The following is a 19,376-nucleotide window of genomic DNA, read 5'->3' as shown; positions in this document are numbered from 1 at the left end:
AAAATTTTAGCGCGTTTCTGTTGGATTGTATTGACAATCTCATATTTCAAGTAAATTAATCCAAGTTTTGAAATATTGATTTCTTATTAATAACATTTAAATTAACTTTTATCATCATGCACATACGCAGACCTAGTTACATAATCATAAACAGCCAATACAGGAGACATTTTTTGACAAGTGAAGGAGAGGGTTTTTTTTTTTTTTTTTTTTTATTTTTTTTTATTTTATTATTATTATTATTATTTTTTTTTTAATCATTAAAATTTTAACAGGAAGTTCAGCATACGATAATAATTTCTATATAGTGATAGGACAGTACGACAAATGTATAATGAAATCTCTTTTGGTTACAATGGAAAGTTACGTTACATAAAAGAAATTAAATCAAACCATAAAAACATGTAAAAAAGAAAAGGAAAATGACAATAAAATCAAATTGATGTCACTACAATATGATTACATGAAATTTTTGGTTGTGTGTTTTTATCTTTTCTTTTAGGTCCAACATTCATGTCATTCCTAGGAAAATAAAGGACTTTCTTTCTCATTTCCTCTTAATTAGAATTCCTTTTCATCTCATAGTTAAGTTTCGATTTATTTGTTGAAGGAATCACATCTGTGCCTGACCTCTCCATCCTTGTCAGTTCTAACCTTGTAAATACTCACCTTTAACATTGCCTTAGCAAAGTCATTAAAGAAGGCTGTCTCATTAGCAGCATAGAGGTCCACTGTGGGCTTGGTCCGGGGGTCCTCGGCCATGGCTTGATCTGAGGCGAGGAGGCCTAGGCCTTGTTGGAGATTCTTGTAGTACATGTTGTCAAACTTTCCAGGGGTCATAACGTCGTTGAAGGCCGCCATGGTTGGGTCCTTGGTGTAGTTGGCACATAACTTCTTGAGACCTTCAGCGTATTTAGGGTTCAACTTTGGGTCTACGGGTTGGGTTTTGCTGTAGTGGAAGATACGGTTGCTGAACTCGCTGCAGTGAGAGAACCCAATTGTGTGAGCACCTACAAGAGCCACCATCTCTTGGACTGTGAACCCCTTGATCTTGAACATGTCTATGATATGAGTCATTGTCATGTTTGGAAGGGCTAAATTGCCAAGCACTCTTGAGGCCTAGTATCAAAGAGACAAAATCAATATGTTAGAATGTAATATGTTATCTTTAGAATGTAGCCAAATATTTAGTTGTAACATCTATTATTATTCAAAAAAAAAAAAAGTTGTAACATCTATTACGTAACAAAGTTTACATGATATATGTATGAAATAGGTCGTAATAGCTACATGTATATGTTTTAACCCATAACCAGAATTACCTATGTTGTAAATTCTTAGATTTATTTTTTTTAAAAAAATAATGATCAATGATGTGCATTGTCAGGGGCAAATGTCAAAATGTTGCTTGAATTAAGAAGCGGAATCAGATAGGTGGGGTCGGGATCAAACCTGGGAAACTAGACCATCCTTACGCCCAAGGGGAACCTCATAGAAAGGACCACCAGTCATCGTAATAAGGTTCCTAGCAGAGGTAGCCAAAATGTCCGTACAAGAAACAATGCCAGGGCACTCCAACTCAAGGGCTGTCTTAGCCCGAGTCACGAGATCAAAGGCATCTCCTGGGAGAGAAAGATTAATGTCAGCATCTCTTTCTGCCTTGCCATGGAGATGGTTCGATGCCACGAGGGTCGATCCATCACATCCATCCACCATGCAATCATGAAAGAAAACTCGAAGCACAGCAGCTGCTGTTGTGGGTGTCTCTGCCTGTTTGGTGGTTATAATGCCGTTTAAGACGTCATCGAAACGAGGACATGATTTCTTGTAGTAGTCCTTCGTAAGAGAAGGTGGCCTCTTTGATTGTACTACCAACAATGGGAGAAGGATGGTGACCAAAACAACCGAAAATTTGTTTATTTTCATCATATTATTTGATGATAATAACTCCGCCATTGTAAGAAATGGCGTTTATTTTTGGTACTTTGTTACTTTATATTTATGATAGTATTATTTTTTCACCCTAGTGTTTTTCTAAGGTGTTTGTTTTAGGAGGTAAATTTTTATTTTAGATTGGAAAAGAGAAGGGTTAATTGGTGGAGAAGAGTAATTATAGGAAGGAGGTTGGATATAATTGGAGTTTATTAATTCTTTCAAGAGAAATTAGAGTTGTAATAAAGTTTGGTTAGTTTATGTTTTGCTTGTATTTGAATGGATGATGGGATAAATTAACAAAATACACTAAAATTGGCTTCTCCAATTTCTTAGATTTGAACCATTTTGACATATTCTTCTACAATTCTTATATTTGATACATGGAAATTAAACACCATAGATTTGTTGTCGTTTATATGTTAAAATAGTAATGGGTGCATTTTTTCTAAACCATATTTTTAATCTTATTAAAGTATTGTTGAATCAATTAGCAACATATAGAGGATAGCTGTTAGAATATTAATATAAAAAATATAAGGTAGCTAAAATCGAGCCAACCCCAATTAATCTTTATGATTGACGAATTTCTAATGGCATAATTGTAATATTGGTGAACAGTACTCGATGCCACCTCATGAGTGAAATTAACGACCGATTTAACGGTTGTTTTGCCGTTACTCCACCTACACCACCATTAAAACTCCCTCCACTGAAAAGCTGCTTCTTGCTCCATTAACGCTTCCCGGACCTCAACCACCATTGAAGCATCTCCGACACCAACACCAATGAAGCTTCCCCGACACCAACACTGTTGAAACTTCCTCGATCTCCACCCACCTTCCCCGACCTTAAACGAAAACCCTATAAATAAAGGGTGAAATGAAGGGCATGGTCAACCCAAAGGGTAGGGGCTTTGGGTTGACCATGCCCTCCATTGAAGCTCCAAAGATTGAGCTTAATTTTCGAAATGACGAAAGAAGTGATGACGGTGGCGAAGGAGGAGGAGATAACAAATGACAATAATTGTGATGGTGAAGTGAGGTTGAAAATTATAGAGTTGAAGCGCCATTGTTGAGTTAGAGGTAGAGATGGCAATTGATCGGATTCGGATCGGGTGGAGCTTCACCCGCATCCATCCATTATTCTAATCACTCCATCCACATCCATCCATCACCTGCTTCACCCATCATCCATATTCGTCCGTCCATCATCCGAGGATGAAACGGGTGGAGCGGATGACAAATGGATGAGTATTAAAGTGAAAAAAAAAAACTCACATAAACTCTAATTATTGGTTATTTATACATTTTTTTTATTATTCTTATTAATAAAAACGGAAACAATAACAGCATATTGTTAGAAAAATTAATTTGCAACAAAAAAAACCAAGTAATTTTCTTGCACATTTCATATTTAATTATTAAAATTCTTAGATTAAAAATTTAATATATGTTAAAGGGTGGGTGGATGGATGGTTAGCGGGTGAAAAAAGTATCATCCACATCCGATCTGAGCCATCATCCATTTCATCCGTCACCCGCTTCTCATCCATTTAATTCGGATTTTCGTCCATTTATTTAAAACGGGTGGAGCGAGTTAGCGGATATCCACTTAATATTGCCATCCCTAGTTAGAGGAGTGAGGAGCTTGATGGAGAAAGCAGTAGGAAAGAGGAAGGAGAAAACCTAAAAGTAACGGTACATAATCCTAGTAAATTTACAAAATTATCCCAAATAATTCAAAGAACTGACGACTTTACCCTTGTGATTAACAAATTTTGTCAATCATAAATATTAACTTGTATTTCCGCAGCTAAGATCACATGTTATATTTTTTTTTATAATTTATTATTTTTTTATATATTTTTTTTAGAATATACGAATCTAAATGTCCTTACAACACAAAGTTAGACAAATAGAATATAAAAGTTCTCATGTCTTATGGATAAACTAATTCAAGTAGATTGTAAAAGTTCTCCTGTCTTCTGGATAAATTAATACAAGCAAATTGGAAGAAACAAAGGGAAAATAAAAATAACAAAGATAACTAAACTGAGCTAAACTAAACTAAACTTCAAAGCTTCTCAACACTAGTATATTAAAGTAAATGGGAAGCCTCGAATAGGGAGCGGTTATTGAATTCCGCTTCCAAAAACACCTAAAAAAAACCAAATCAAGCAAATGGGAAGCGGTTATGGATGAACCGCTCCCAAATAGTGTAATTGGTAGCGGTTTGTACAGTGAATCGCTCCTCATTTGCTAAAATACCCCATCTTCTTCTCTCTCCTCCTCTCATTTCTCACGCTCTTCTTCTCTCTCCTCTCATTTCTCACGCCATCTTCTGTCTCACGCCTCACTTCTTTCTCCTCTCTCCCCTCCATTCTCACGTCCTTTCCTCTCTCCCTTCCATTCTCACGTCCTCTCCTCTCTCCATCTCCTTCTCTTTCTGTTCTCTCTTCTCCTTTCTCAAGCTTCCCTTTCTTTTCTCTCTCCTCTTATCACCGGCCACAACAACCACCCACCAGGCAACCACCGAGTAGCCTACAACAACCCACCAAGCAGCCCAAATCGAGCAAATCCGAGCAAAAATCGAGTTAAATTCGACCATGGAATTCTAGTATTTTAGGTAAGAATTTAGATCTAATTTTATGTTTTTTCAAATTACATATTCTATATGAATTTCTGAACGGGATTTATGTTTTTATGTTTTTAAATCTGGTTTTTTTAATTTTTTCTGGGTTCAAATTTTTTATGGGTTTTTTTTTTTTTTAATTTTTTCTGGGTTTAAATTTTTTATGGGTTTTTTCAATTTTTTTCTGGGTTTAAATTTTTTATGGGTTTTTTCAATTTTTTTCTGGGTTCGTAATCTTCGTATTAATTTTTTCTGGGTTTTTTTTTTATTTTTTTTTTGTTGATTATAGATAAAGATGTTCATGTTTTCTGGGGTTGTGTGGCTTGTATCAATTAATGCGAATATGAATTTAGTTGTTAATGAAGTTTTTGATTAAATTTGTTTTCTGGGTATTTCAATTTAATTTTGATGTTTGAATGTTGGATGCGAGGTGGCGTCGGTTGCGGTGGTGGGATCCTGGCGTCGATTGCGGTGGTGGGCTGCTGGCTTCGGTTGCGGGGGTGGGCTGCTAGCTTCGGCTGGTGGCTACGATGGCGGTGGTGGCGGAATAGGGTGGTGGTGATTTTGGTTGTATTTTTCTTGGTGTTGAATTATAATGTAATATTACAATTAATTATTAATGGAAATATAAATTTTTATACTTACGTTTTATATTTGTGTATTAATTTCTGTTAAAAATCATTTTTTTTTTTTTTGAAGTCATAATTGGAAGCGGTTAAGCAATAAACCGCTTCCCATTCCCTTCAAATTGGAAGCGGTTTGAACTGCTTCTCATTTAAAGCGACAATGGGAATCCCCCTATGGCAAGCGGTTCAAAAACCGCTTCCAATTATGGTCTTGAACCGCTTCCCATTTACTATTTTCTACTAGTGCAAGGAACCCAACCAAAAGACGCGATAAAGGTGAACCAAGGCTACCAAGAGGTGAACTGAACAACCAACATGGTCGAACAAAGACGAAGGCAGCAGCGAACAGGGCAATCCAAAAGAAGAAACAAGCCTTGTTGGCCTTGGCTAATCCTATACATAAGCTGAGTACTTAAAAGATGAAAGTAAACTAAGCGCTCTACAAAGAAAACACCTAAAGTCACCGACGTTTTGTTCTTATATGAAGAAACAAGCCTTGTTGGCCTTGGCTAATCCTATACATAAGCTGAGTACTTAAAAGATGAAAGTAAACTAAGCGCTCTACAAAGAAAACACCTAAAGTCACCGACGTTTTGTTCTTATATGAAGTACTTAAGTAGCCTCAAATATATGATGATCTAGTTATATGAAACTAGTACTAAGAAATGCATCAAAGTCAGAGAAAATAGCGTAAGAAGAGGAGTTTAAGGTGATAGCTAGCTGGAGAAATCGTGAAAGATAAAGCAACTTTTACTACCAAACCTTGCTTATCATTTTCTCTTGAACACAAGTCCGTTTATGTAAGACTAAACCATGAATGGCTCCCTTTATGACATACTAGCCCAACACTACAAAACTATTTTGTGACTAGTTCAAAGCATGTACGACCCGCTTGAGCACGGAACACATGTGCACGACACATGGGCCAACACAGCACGACCCGTGCACTCCTATAAGTGAGGATGTCATGCAATTCTAGCAGGTTAGACATTTTTTTTATTGTAACTAGCTTTTGGACCCGTTCTACGCATGGGTTGTGGTTAAGTTCTCAGTTTTATTTAAAACTTTACAAATTACTTGAATGAATTCATTTCATCGTCTTTTGATAGTTTATAACATTTCATGAATTAGTAGTAATTGTAGAAAAAATGGCTTAAAATTATAAAATTAAATCTCTAGTTGCATGATAGTTAATCAACTATTTTTATAAAAAAAAAACTAAATACCAAACACTTTTATAATTTTACATTTTTACATCAAATATTAAGTTATGAAGTTCTTATTTGCAAATATATTTCTCTTATAGTGCGCTTAATATCTTGAAAATAAAGACCCTATGACATGCAAGCAGTGTCATCCTACGGAATTTCGGAATTTCCATAGTATTCTTGCACGAAATTCTTCATATTTCTTGTCAAATTCAAGTCTTCCTTCTTTGCCGCCTCAATATTTTCCTTTTCAATCATCATCTTCATTGTTGGAGAAATTTTACATAGAATTTTGAGAAATATTTCTCTATTTTTTTTTATTTTTATTTTTATTTTTTGGAACTTAAGTGATGTGAAAAAAGCTTTTATTGAAAATTTGTATTTATATTAGAAGAGAGGAAAGATAAGGGGTTAATGAATTGAATGACGAATGTGAATAAATTGAATTGAAAGATGGAGGGAGAAGAGGAGAAGGTTTTGGAAATTTAATTTGTTGAATTAAAATAGTGATTACAAAATATAAAGAGAATAACAAAGGGTGAGACGAAGAGAATTTCTTTGAAAACATAAGAAAAGGGCTTAAGGAAAGAGAATGATTATTAAGAAAGGTGAAAGAGAAGGAGGGCATGCGGCAACTTTGGTTTGTGTTTTTAAATACTAAGTATAGATTTTTTTATTAACAAAAATAATTCATCCTCCGTCCCCTTCGTTGAAACCCATTGTAAACCCACTTAATTATGAGTGTCTCGTATTGGAGAAAGAGGAGAGTTACTTCCAATTTATAAATTTGGTTTTAGTAAGGAAGCTCTTTGGCATTGTTTGTCAACCAAACTTTACTACTCCTCCTCGTTCGTGTTGCCTAGGCCCATTTTGTATTATCACAAAATTTAACATGGTACTATAGCCACGGGTTGCGTGTTTCTTTTAAACTGGGTATTTAATCTAGACTTGGCAAACGGGTCGTTCGGGTCGGGTCAATTTCGGGTTAGCAAACATTCGGGTCGGGTCAATTCAGGGTTCAGGTCAAATTCGGGTCAGCACTTCAGGTTAAGTTCAGGTCGGGTCAAGTTCGGGTTGAGTAACTTGCCATTTCACCCTATTCACTTTAGGAATTGGGTCACTTCGGATTTCAGGTCACTTCGGGTCGGGTTAAGTTCGGTTTCGGGTCAATTTTGGGTTGGGTCATTTGGCCCTCGGGTCACGTTCCGATCAACTCCATTTTGGGTCAGGTTAGTTCGGGTTCGGGTCATTTTCGGGTCAATGGTTTTGGGTCAACTTTCAGGTCATGGGTCGGGTCTTTCGGGTCGGGTCAAAATTGCCTGATCTAATTTAATCGCTACCGGACAAGGATTCACTTTGACAGGATGTCCAACCCCTAAGAGGATTATTACTTAGAATTTCTAAGGACACTCACAAGTGAGGGGAAGTATTGAAACCCATTGTAAACCTATTTATGAGTGTCCCACATTGGAGAAAGAGGAGAGTTAGTTCCACTTTATAAATTAGAGGAGTTACTTCTAGAGGTGTCAATTCGGATAAATGGATGGAGTTTGGGTCGGGTCTATTTAGTTCAGGTCTGTTCGGACCGATATATTCGGTTCAAAATTACCCTTTTAACCTGTTTCGGGTTGGATCGGGTCACTTTAGGGTCGGGTCAAATTCGGGTCAAGATCTGTCGAGTCTAGACTGGGTTTGGATCGGGTCAACTTCATATTGATTCATATTCGGCTCGGATAAAATTGGATTGGATTCAAAACAGCCGGTTTGACCGGGTTAATCTTGGGTCGGATGCTTTGGATCGAGTTGGTTTCAATTTGATTGATTTAGGTTCTGTTAAGTTTGGTTTGATTACTAAAGTTGATTTAGTATTCGGTCAATTTTGATTCAGATACTTTTCGTGTTTGGCTGAGTTTTGGTTGGGTTGATCAAATTTAATATTCAAATAAGTACATTTTAAAAATTAGAGTAATTATTGAGTTTTTTTTTAACCCTCCGTCACATAATACATGAGACGTTGGACTTTTTTTCACTATTCATGCATTAGGTTTGACTTCTTTTTTATTAACATAATAAAAATATATTTTATCATAAAATATGTTGTTAGATAGGTTTTAATATAAAGTTTCATAATATAATTTTTAAAATAATTTTCATTAATATTTAATTGTATTAAAATAAAGTCAAACTAGTGCATTGGCATGTGTGCAATATTTGACTGTATCATATCTTATAGGACAGAGGGAGTATCTTGTTATTGGGTCGATATCATGTTATTCATGTATCATTTTTCCATATCGTGTCATTAATATAGGTTTAATAAGTAAAAAAAAAAGGTAAATAATAGGTTAGGTTTAAAACTATGGTTAGTTTGAAATCATGTCGAGTCAAAATCAGGCTGGGTTAAAATCGAGTCAGGTTAATATCAGTTCGGATAAAAAACAGATCGGATTGAATCGGGTGTTTGTCGGGTCAATTCGGTTCGGATTGATTTCAGGTTGGGTCAAACTGGTTCGAATTGAGTTCAATTCGGGTCAAATCAGTTTCGGGTTGAGTTCAAGTCGGGTCAAATCGGTGCCGGGTTAAGTTCAAATTGGGTCAAATTCGGATTCGGATTGAGTTCAGTTCGGTTACAGATTAGGTTTGGGTGTTGAGTTTCTCGAATCAAATCGGATCGGTTACAATTCGAAACAGATGGTTTTGTTCTGTTTGGTTCGGTTTTGACACCTCTAGTTACTCCTACTATTACCAATTGGTTTTAGTAAAGAACCTCCTTAGCCTTGTTTGTGGTCCAAACTCTCCTCCTCCTCATTCTGATTGCTTAGACCTATTTCATATTATCTCAAAATTTAACACCCCTAATATTGCCTAGACCCTTGTAAAGAGAAGAGAGAATAGATGCAGATAAGGAAATGTTGCAATATTTGTGAAACGGAGTAAGTGTGAAATTTGGTGAAAAAATAAATTAGTTAATGGATTAGCTTACATATTGATACTCACTCCTTTTTAATTTAGAAAAACGTCCTAAATCTTAATTCCACTTTTTACAAGAAGCTAGTGTTAACTTGCAACATGAGTGTACACAATTTTTTGACAAGGGCAGAGATAGATAGAAGAAGCAAGTGGATGGAAAATTCTACCAATTAAGGTATGATCAATGTTTTAGGGACATCCGTTATTATTCTATCGGATAATCTTTTTTGATATTTAATGACAAAAGAATATAATTAGTTGTTATGTTAAGTTCATTCAAGTATAAGATAAGATAAAAGCCTCCTACTTTGACCTTCTACACGGTATGTTCTTGGGCGGTGTTGGCACTAATACCCGGTCTGAAGCAAACGATTGAACATATGATTATCTTTAATTTCATCAAAATTCAAAATTCAAAATTCAAAAAAAAAAAAAAAAAAAAAAAATTCAAAGTAAGGTAGATGTACCTATAAAATAAATTTGATCATTATTTCTTCGATTTAGAATCAAATAACAAATTAAATGTAAGGTAGAATCATACATATTTCTCAAACAAAACCCAAAATCACCTATGTAATAATATATATGCAATCAAGCATGCTTAAGGTATATACATATGCCCAAAAAAAAAATAAAAAAAAAAATTCCAAAAAAATGAACATCTAGTTACTACGTTTGATGTATAGAATATCTTCTATTACCAACTTATAGTAAAGAACATGAATGAAAAAATAAAAGAAATAAGTTTCAATGATGGTTGATAAATAGGGGAGCTTTGAGATGATCCGTGATGAGTTGCTCCTCCTGCTCCAATAACTGCCGGAGATCTTCTGCTAGTCGTCCTTCCACCACCGCCACGGCTTCCGCCGCCACCACCACGACCGCCACCTCCACCACGACCTTCAACCATATTTATAAGAATAATACTTAGAAAAATGCAAATAATAACCATGTATGTTGCTCCTTTTCTCTGAAATGAAGACATTTTTATGAAATAATTTAAGTTTTGTCTGTGTTAAATTGTGTAAGTCTATTATTTAGCTTTTCAGCTATAACGTGTGTATATATATATATATATATATATATATATATATATATATATATATATATATATATATATATATATATATATATATATATATATATATATATATATATATATATATATATATATATATATATATATATAAGGTATTAAATGTATATTGATTGTTTGGGATTACAAAATACTCGTTTTTGATTTGTTCATAGTTTGACCAACTTGTAATCATATTATAGTTAATACTAGTAGATTGATATTGCGTGAGCTGGTTTTTTGTAAGAAAGTTGAATATTCTTATAATATAATAATATAATAGATGAAGTATGAACGTTAGTTATTAGTTGGTCCGCATGTTGAAAGCGGAGATAAGGGATTTGATAGATTGCTAGGTCACTCATATATGCCAGGATATATATGCAATTATTATGATATTTAAATAATTAATACCACACTAGTAGGTTTATTTTTATTTTTATTTTTTTTATTTTTAATGCAATCGAGGGGCAAAGCCTTAGAAAACAGGAGAAAAAAAAATTAAGAGGGAACAAAACGTGGCAAAGCCACACCTATAACATCATTATGTAAAATACAACCTAAGGATAAAAGGGGTATTAAATCAACTCCGTTAGCTTTTTTTGATGGACTCCTTGATTGGCCAACCTATTTGCAGCGTGATTCCCTTCACGAAATGTTAACCTTGTGTGTTGTCCATGCTACTCAAAATGTTAGACGGTAGAGAGTAAGGGATAGCTTAGGTGGTTAGAGCTTCTTTCCCCGGTTCAGGTGATCTGGGATCGATTCTCATCACTCGCCCTAATGCCTCTCTAAACGCTAAAAAAATGTTAGACGACAAAAATATGTAAATTATTTATGTTTTTAAAGGGTTATATAGAGGCTTGACTTCGAATAAATTTAATTAAACTCTCTGACACCTTTAACATAGGCATATAAAAGCTTGTGGTTTAGATAAAAAATATACTTTGAAGAAGAGCTTTGAGGTTAGATTCTTACACACTTAATCTAAGACTTGCCACGGTCTGTTTTAATCTTGATTTAAAAAAAAAAAAAAAATCAAAATCATTGGAGAGAAGAAGCAATGCAAGTGGGTTGCTAAACCGTGGATCATACAAAAGTAATAAGTACGGATTATAAGATTTACTCTATGATGTAAGAAAGATTAAGAGGAAAAGATAGAGAGAATAAATAAAATACTTTGAGGTTCAATTCTCCCTCAATTTTGTAAAATAAATTATATGCACCCGGGTATAAGGTGCATAAAAAATATAAAATGATCAAACAATTACCATTAGATGCATCTATTTCGTGTACCCAAATATATATAAAGGGGGTTGTCAAATTTGTACTTATCAATCTACACAATTGTTCCTACTTTCAGCCATTTGAGTAATTGATCAGTAGTGAGAGTACAAATAATTCAAAGTTTGCTGTTAATAATCTTGTAGAAGTACTCCTTAAAAGCTTTCACATGAGAAGTGAAAAACTTGATCGTCACAAAAAAACTTCCCTCACCGATTGAACTTTTCTTTCTTTTTTTTATTTTTATTTTTATTTTATTTTATTTTTCGACAAAAGAGCTAACAAATAAAAGGAAAAACAAAACCAACAACTGTCAACAAACAGCTAAAATAGTAAATACAATAACTGGCGACGCCTAGCACAACTAGCCAACTAGTGAGCAGGAGTAACCCACAAACGAGGAACCTTTTAAACTTGGCAAACTAAATTTGAACCGAAACTCGCAACTTTTGAATGAGCCACCAAGCAGAAATTTCCATTATTGAACCAGAAAGAGGAAGATAAGCAACAAGGGCTGCACCAATTGAACTTGGTACAATGTAAGATTTCCCCTCTTATTTGGTTCCATTTGTGCCCGTAAATATGGGTCCACTAGATCCAAAGCCAGCTTCATGACAAGGCAATTTAGCCCAAGAATTTATGGACAAATATTAGCTTGTGGCCCATGAAAGATATCTATAAGTTCTAAGCGTGATTCCAAAAAATCAACGCAAATTTTAAGGTGCACCATGGTGCACTTATTTCTAGGTGCTTAACGTCTATAAATTGATCATGCAGTTAAAGTATATGAACAATCGCAAATTTTTAACTAAGTGAAACACCAAGTAAAAATATATTCTCTCTCTTCTCTTCTCCTCTCACACTTTCCTAATTTCTGATTTCTTTCTCCTCTATTTTCTCTCTCATCTATTTTCCTCTCTCTTGAATTTGTTCATCATTTTTTTTTTTATTGAAATCCTTCATCACCATTGTTGATCACCATAGATTAAATTCAACTTTCGTTTTCTTCAACCTTTGATTTGAAGCTTTAATTTGTTAATGGAGTTTCTGCAATTAAGTGAAGCTGAAAATGATTGCTTCGACGAGGAGAAGGTAGTTAAGACGACGGAGATGATTATTTTCCGATGCGATTCCATTATATAAATCACCATGGCTAGGTTTGAGTTTCGGAATTTGTAACTTACATATTCTTGTGAATTTTTTTTGTTAGTGATATTTGTGTATTTTGTTATGAACAGTTCCGTATTTGGTTATATTTTGATATTTTGAACATTTGAAGTTAAAAATATGGACGCATGATACGTTTTCAATAATTATTTATTTTTACCGACATTTTTGGAATTATGAACATCTTAATTATAATTCCGAACATGTGATACATTACTTATGAACTTTTTTTTGTTTGTTTTAGATCTATGTATTTTATATCATTTAAAAAAATTTGGCATTCTATACTTTATAATTTATATATCTGAACATTTGATTTTTTGCATAAGAAAATTTATTTTGTTTTCAATTTATGTATTTTTAAAACCTTATTAAGTTTTGTAATTATGAACATATTATTATTTGAAAATGAACACTGAAATTTATTATTTGAAAATAACACTATTTTATAATGAACATCAATTTTTTGAAAGAAGTTTAACTGGCTCGGAATAATTCAATAGTTTAGTAATATAATTGTACATTTATTGCATATAAAATGAACATTACGTTATAAAACATGAACATATAAAATTGGATGTTCAGGTTCATTTTTTGTGACGTGCTCATATTTTTTTACTAAATATTTATTTTTTGTAAAGTGTTAAGATTTATTTACTAAATGTTCATATTATAGTCGTAGTGTACCTATTTCTAGGTGCACCATGGTGCACATAATAACTATTGAAAAATCAATAGCTGATTTCAAATACTCAATATCATCCAATCTTTTAAATTTTTCATGAATCTCTTTCACAGCATACCACAATGGTTAGCAAGTAATATCTTCTGCCTTTTCCACACAAACTATGCATGAAAAAGGATGTTACCACAATACCCTTGTTGTAATTCCATATGCTTCAATCTTGATTGCCTGTTTACTAATATATATAGTTTGGCATCTTGATCATCTGGTAATCCACGTGCCATGCATAAGCTACGCCAAATGTGCCCAGCTTGAATCTCAAATGTACTTATCTTGTAACTTTTTACTGCTTCTAGAGATGTTAGATGGGCTTAAATGAAGAGTCGGCAATGGAAATGTGGTAAGAGTATGGACTGATTCATGGCTCCCTGACCTTTCCAATAATGCAGTAGCCCCTCCTCATGGTGTCAATTTTGATCCTGAATTGCGGGTTTCTTCACTAATTGATACTTGTTGCAGTGACTGGGACGCTAATACACTGAATACTCTATTTGATGTTGAGGTATGTTGTTGATCAACATTAAGTAGTTTTGATGATGTTGGAAAAGCAAATTTCAACTAATGTGATTTCTCTAAGTGTTGAACTAGTAGGTGAAGTAGACTTAGGGTGTGGAAGAGTAATCTGACTATGAACATCCAAAGAGAATTAAAGGAAATATAAAGAGAATAGAATAAGAGTTCATCATTGGAACTAGAAGTGATCCCTAACAGGAACATAGAAAGAAGCTTCCTAATAGGAGCAGGACATCAAGCTAAGAAGACTAGCTTGGATTGCGTTGAAGACAACAAGTTCTACAAGAACTTGGTCTGCGAGTTTCAGCAAGATGCTGGAGAAAAGATGACAACAGGAACTCAGTCTTGGTCTGCGAAGAACTCAATCCAAATATGTTACAAAGCTTGAGGAGGCAACTCAGTAATAAATTTAAAGTTTTTTATTAAGGGTTTTATTAAGTTTATTTTTGCCAGGATTGCTGTAAATATGTGTTGTAACACCCCAATAATTCTCCCTTTTCCAAACCACTTACTTTAAATAAAAATAGAGGAGAACTATTGACATGTTACCACCACGTGTTAAAACGTTAATGCTTTATTAGAATATCGCAGCGGAAAAACCAAACTTAAGTCTTTAAAATAATATAGTTTAGAAAACCAATAACTCAAAACTTACAAACTAGAAACCATATAAGGCCCTTATTCAAAACCAAACTAATATTCAAAATCCTAAAACATAAACAAAATAATAAACATAAATAAGTTCAACACAAGAATCGAGTACTCTCAATCACACCAATCCCTTGACAATGCGTAAAGCAAATCCCTGAACTTCACATCATCAAGCTAACCTGTGCAATACTGCTCCCCAATAATACAAGTTTAATAATTGGATCATCATAGAGTCATTGAAAGGAAAATGCCATGACCAAAAGAAAACACACACAAAAGCACGCAATCAGTAAAGTTGAGTACATACAAGCTACAACACACCAAACCTAGCATGCTTAACTAATAAAGTGAATAACTATACAACACAAATTCATCAATCAAGACTCCTCACTTAAATGGTTCAATCAACTCAACATACTTACTAACCAATTCCATTCACTTGACTCTTTATGTTTCATTTAATAAATTAAATTTGGAGTAAGCAATAAACGAGGTTGTCCAACCCACCAAATCATTTTGGTCCCAAATGACCATTTAAAATAAAATTAGTGCGATGCAAGAATGGGCGCGGCTCAATTCTCACAAAGTTAGTCTAGGATCCCATCTAACTCTCATTATAAAGTAAAAATGTAAATACCAAAAGAAAAGAGGACATGTTGATCAAACAAACCTCGAAAAGCCACGGGCTACCACTGTGTACCACAACCTGTAATTGTCAATACTCTAGAAGTGCACACATTCCAGAGTTTTATTGCTCATCCATGTTTCACTTTACGTGATTACAAGTTTATTTAATAGCCGACTCATTTAAGTAACCATGCACAACCATACATAAAAAATCACTTTTAATCTTACTTAGGACAATGATGATCACATCACAAATTGACCTTTAATTCCATTAATATTCCAAAATATTCAAAATTGTTGAACATAGTCAATCCACAGAGCCATTTCGGTTTAATCCACCTTTACTTAACATACTAACAAGTCATGCTTGAGAAATAAATAAAATAATAATAACCTCATGGAATAATTAATAAATTCATTCCACTTAAACCATTCAATTCCAATCCTTCAATAATCCAAATGTGGTTAACAAACAATTCCAATAAAAAAATATGCTTGTATCAACATTCCATACAAACAATTAACCCAATTCACCAAAACATGTCTCATAAACATAAGCACATGAATTAATTCAATATTTGACCAAACAATTTCCATCCAAGAGTTCTCTAAATATGAAACTAAATTTTTTTTCCTTTTGGTACCTAAACACGATACTACTTACAACGAAGTAGACATGTATGTACCTCGTGTAAACTATTCTTTGTGCCACTTTTAATCACTTAAAAGTCTCCTAAGGAATAATTAATCAACTAAGCATGATTAGGTGCCACTTTTAATCACCTAAACATGATACTACTTACAACGAAGTAGACATGTACGTACCTCGTGTAAACAATCCTTTGTGCCACTTTTAATCACTTAAAAGTCTCCTAGGGAATAATTATCTCCTAGAAAACAACCAATAATCATAAATTAATACCCAAACTAATTTCCAGCAATATAATTTGATTAAAAACTCTTTAAAACTTCCTTAAAACATGTTTTTATGCTTAATTAATCACTAGAAATACAATAGGAACAAAAACCCCAATTTAATTGCTCATTAGAACCCTAAAATCCCAATTTCAATAAATTAAAACCCTAGATTTTAAAATTAATAAAATTTGAAATTTATAACAACCAGAATAATCTGAAATCAATAGTTTTAAACAATCAAAACATATTTTTAATACTAATTAAATCAATTTCAAACAATTAAATTAAAACCAAAACAATTACATTGAAAATTACACAAAGAAAATAAGACAATGGAGAAAGAAGAAGGAAAAGGGGATGCCGACTGTGGGCAGCGTCGCCGGTGGTCAGGTGGTTGGTGGCCGGCGGTCAGGCGGCGTGGTGGCTGGCAGTGAACAGTAGCAGGGGCAACAGTATTGTGAGTTTTCTCACGTGAAGAGGAAAAAGAAAGAAAGGAAAAAAAAAGAAAAAGGAAAAGGAAAAGAAAAACAAAGGAAAATAAAATAAAACTAACCTTTTTGTGTGGGAAAAATTTGGGGATTAATAGGGTATTTATATGAGAGAGAATTGTAGGGTAAGTAAGGTAAGATTAAATTGGGCCTCATGAATAAAAATAAGGAAATTTTGCAAAATAACACTACAAAAAAGCCACGATTTTGATTATCACACCAAAAAAAAAAAAAAAAAAAAAAACCCTTTTATTTTAACACCACAAAAAAAAACCAAAAATTTGATTTTAACACCACATAACGAATTCTTGGATGGAATCCGTTAGTGGGGCCTAAAAGACACGTGTCAAGTGTCTATTGGTTTAAATGAATAAATTAATTAAAAAAAAACTTACCCTTAACCCAGCCAGCCACACCACCGACGCCACCTGACCCAGCCGCCGTCGTTGGAACCTCATGCCTCCACTAAAACCAGCGAACCAGTCCAACTTCCACCCTATAACCACCGACTCCAGTGCTTCTCCCTTTCCCCTTCCTCGAAAAACACCCCAAGCCCATCAAACCACCGCAAAACCAACCTGACCACCGCGCAAACCCCCCTTTCCTCCACCCTTGAAACGGCCAAATCGGCCATGGAAATCGACCATTATGGGTTTCCATGGTCGATTTCGGCCGTTTGAGGGTGAAGGGTTCCCATGGTCCATATTCTTGGTCGGTTTCCCAGATCGATTTCGGTGGTTTTCGATCGTTGTTTTCGGCTTCTATGGGTTTTAGCGTCGATTTTGCGATGGTGGTTGGGGCTGGGGTGTTTCAGGTTTGGCTCGGGTGTTGGAGATAGGCTAGAGATGCCGGTGGTGGCGATGGGATGTGGATCAGGGTCGCCGGCGGTGGGTGTTAGGATCGTCGGTTGTGGCGGTTGAATTGGGTTAGGGGTTAGGTTTTTTTGTCTTTTTTTTTAAATTTTTTTTTTCTTTTTTTATTATTATTCATTTAAACCAGTAGATAATTGACACTTGTCTTCAAGGGATCCCACTTAAGTGGTGGTGAAATCAATTTTTTTTTCCGGTGTTATTTTGCAAAATTTCCATAAAATAATGGGTCACTTAATTAATAAAATGGGTTGGACCTTGTTTTGATGGTCATGAATTATAGAATGTAGGTTCATAAAATTATTTGTACCAAAATAATTTGTCAACCCAAATTAATAATTTGAAACCTTTCAAAATAAAATTCCGAAAATACAAATAAATAATATAAATAAAATAAAATTTCATTTATAAAATATTTAAAAATACGGGGGATTACATGTGTTGGTTAATTATGCATAAGATCTATTAGAAACGTGATAAATCTTGGCAAGCAAGGTAAAAATGAAAGGTTTGAAAAAGATAAGTTTTAATTTATGGAAAATATCTCTGAGAAATTTTCATAAAAAGATTTGTTTCATATTGGGTTTTAATAAACGACAGTTTTTATGTTCGTCTTTTGTAAAAGCTTACTTAGCATATGAATGCTTCTTATAAATGAGAGGTAATCATATTCTGAAAAGGTGTGAGTTTATGCGTGTAAATCTCGAGAGTGCTTAAGAGTAAGTTTGCCAAGTTCAAAGCTTTATCATATTAGTTTCGGGTTTCATGTGTAGCTTTCCAATCTCATATTAGAGTCAAGTGTTTGTATTGTTTTGGGATTTGGGTGAGTGATTTAATATTGCATATAGTTTGTAGACTTCTATTGTGAAGCTAAGTTATGAGTGCTCTACGAAAACCGAGTGAACTTGAGTCTGGGACTTAAGTTGGGTAGAATAGGGTTCTATCGTGTAGCAAGTTCAGTCTGGAACTTGTGAGTAAAAATCCGTGAGTAATAGGTTGTAACTAGGTGTGTTGCCCTATTATAGTGGATTGGTTTGGTTTGAAATCCCTTGAGAAGATCGAGGTTTTACTTCTAGTTGGGCCCTAGAAGGTTTCCTCGTAAATATCGCTGTGTGCTTTGCAAGTTCCAATTTAGTTTGTTTTAATTTCCGCAAAAGTAGTCACTTAGGAAATCACTACAATTCACCCCCTCTCTTGTAGTAGTTCGTCTCAACTAACATATGTTCTCGAATTCGCAACTTACCTTTAGCTACTACACATACTTCTTATATGCGCTTCTAGTGGCCTACAAAAGATGGGGTTTTTAGCGTTAATTGGGTGATCCTCTGAAATTGAGCCACTTTTTATGGAGAGCTTGTAAGGGTAGCCTCGGTGTGAAAAAGGAGATGCATAGATGTCATATTACTGATGATTGTAAAATGTGCACGGACTGTGGGAATAAAGCGGAGTCAATCACACATGTTCAATTTGGTTGTGTTGCGATCAGGCATGTCTGGGATAATTATGAGCATGTGGCACTTATCTTTGATTCTCCTTCCCATATTTCTTTTGCTGAAAGAATGTTGCGGATAGTAAACAAGATCAGCAAAGAGGAACTCTGTATGCTGTTGGTAATTGCGTGGTTAATATGGTTTAGCAAGAATAAGAGCATCTTTGAAGGAGTTACTCT

The 19,376-nt window shown here is 34.3% G+C and overlaps 1 protein-coding gene and 1 long non-coding RNA gene across 2 annotated transcripts; one reads left to right on the top strand and one right to left on the bottom strand.

Annotated features, from left to right (window-relative positions):
- Positions 1-404: 404 nt before the first annotated feature.
- Positions 405-2,341, bottom strand: LOC110713023 (peroxidase 41-like). The gene is made up of 2 exons (XM_021891491.1): positions 1,453-2,341; positions 405-1,119 (listed from the first exon to the last, which is right to left on the bottom strand). Exons 1-2 carry the CDS (start codon positions 1,954-1,956, stop codon positions 598-600), a joined length of 1,026 nt encoding a protein of 341 aa, XP_021747183.1. The 5' UTR covers positions 1,957-2,341; the 3' UTR covers positions 405-597.
- Positions 2,342-3,524: 1,183 nt separating this feature from the next.
- On the top strand, positions 3,525-5,227 carry LOC110713030. Its single transcript, XR_002509744.1, has 2 exons — positions 3,525-4,560; positions 4,997-5,227. It is a non-coding gene; the product is annotated as an uncharacterized LOC110713030 (long non-coding RNA).
- Positions 5,228-19,376: the final 14,149 nt, after the last annotated feature.

Source organism: Chenopodium quinoa, unplaced genomic scaffold, assembly GCF_001683475.1.
Source record: "Chenopodium quinoa cultivar QQ74 unplaced genomic scaffold, ASM168347v1, whole genome shotgun sequence".
Classification (NCBI taxonomy): Eukaryota; Viridiplantae; Streptophyta; class Magnoliopsida; order Caryophyllales; family Amaranthaceae; genus Chenopodium; species Chenopodium quinoa.
Note: the sequence above shows the minus strand (reverse complement) of the source record. Positions and strands in the feature narration are given on the sequence as shown.

Excerpts from the sequence above, each read along its gene's own strand:
- LOC110713023 (XM_021891491.1), bottom strand. The coding sequence starts at position 1,956 with ATGGCGGAGTTATTATCATCAAATAATATGATGAAAATAAACAAATTT. Across the intron at positions 1,120-1,452 it reads AGGATGGTCTAGTTTCCCAG|GCCTCAAGAGTGCTTGGCAA; the intron begins GTTTGATCCCGA and ends CTTTGATACTAG.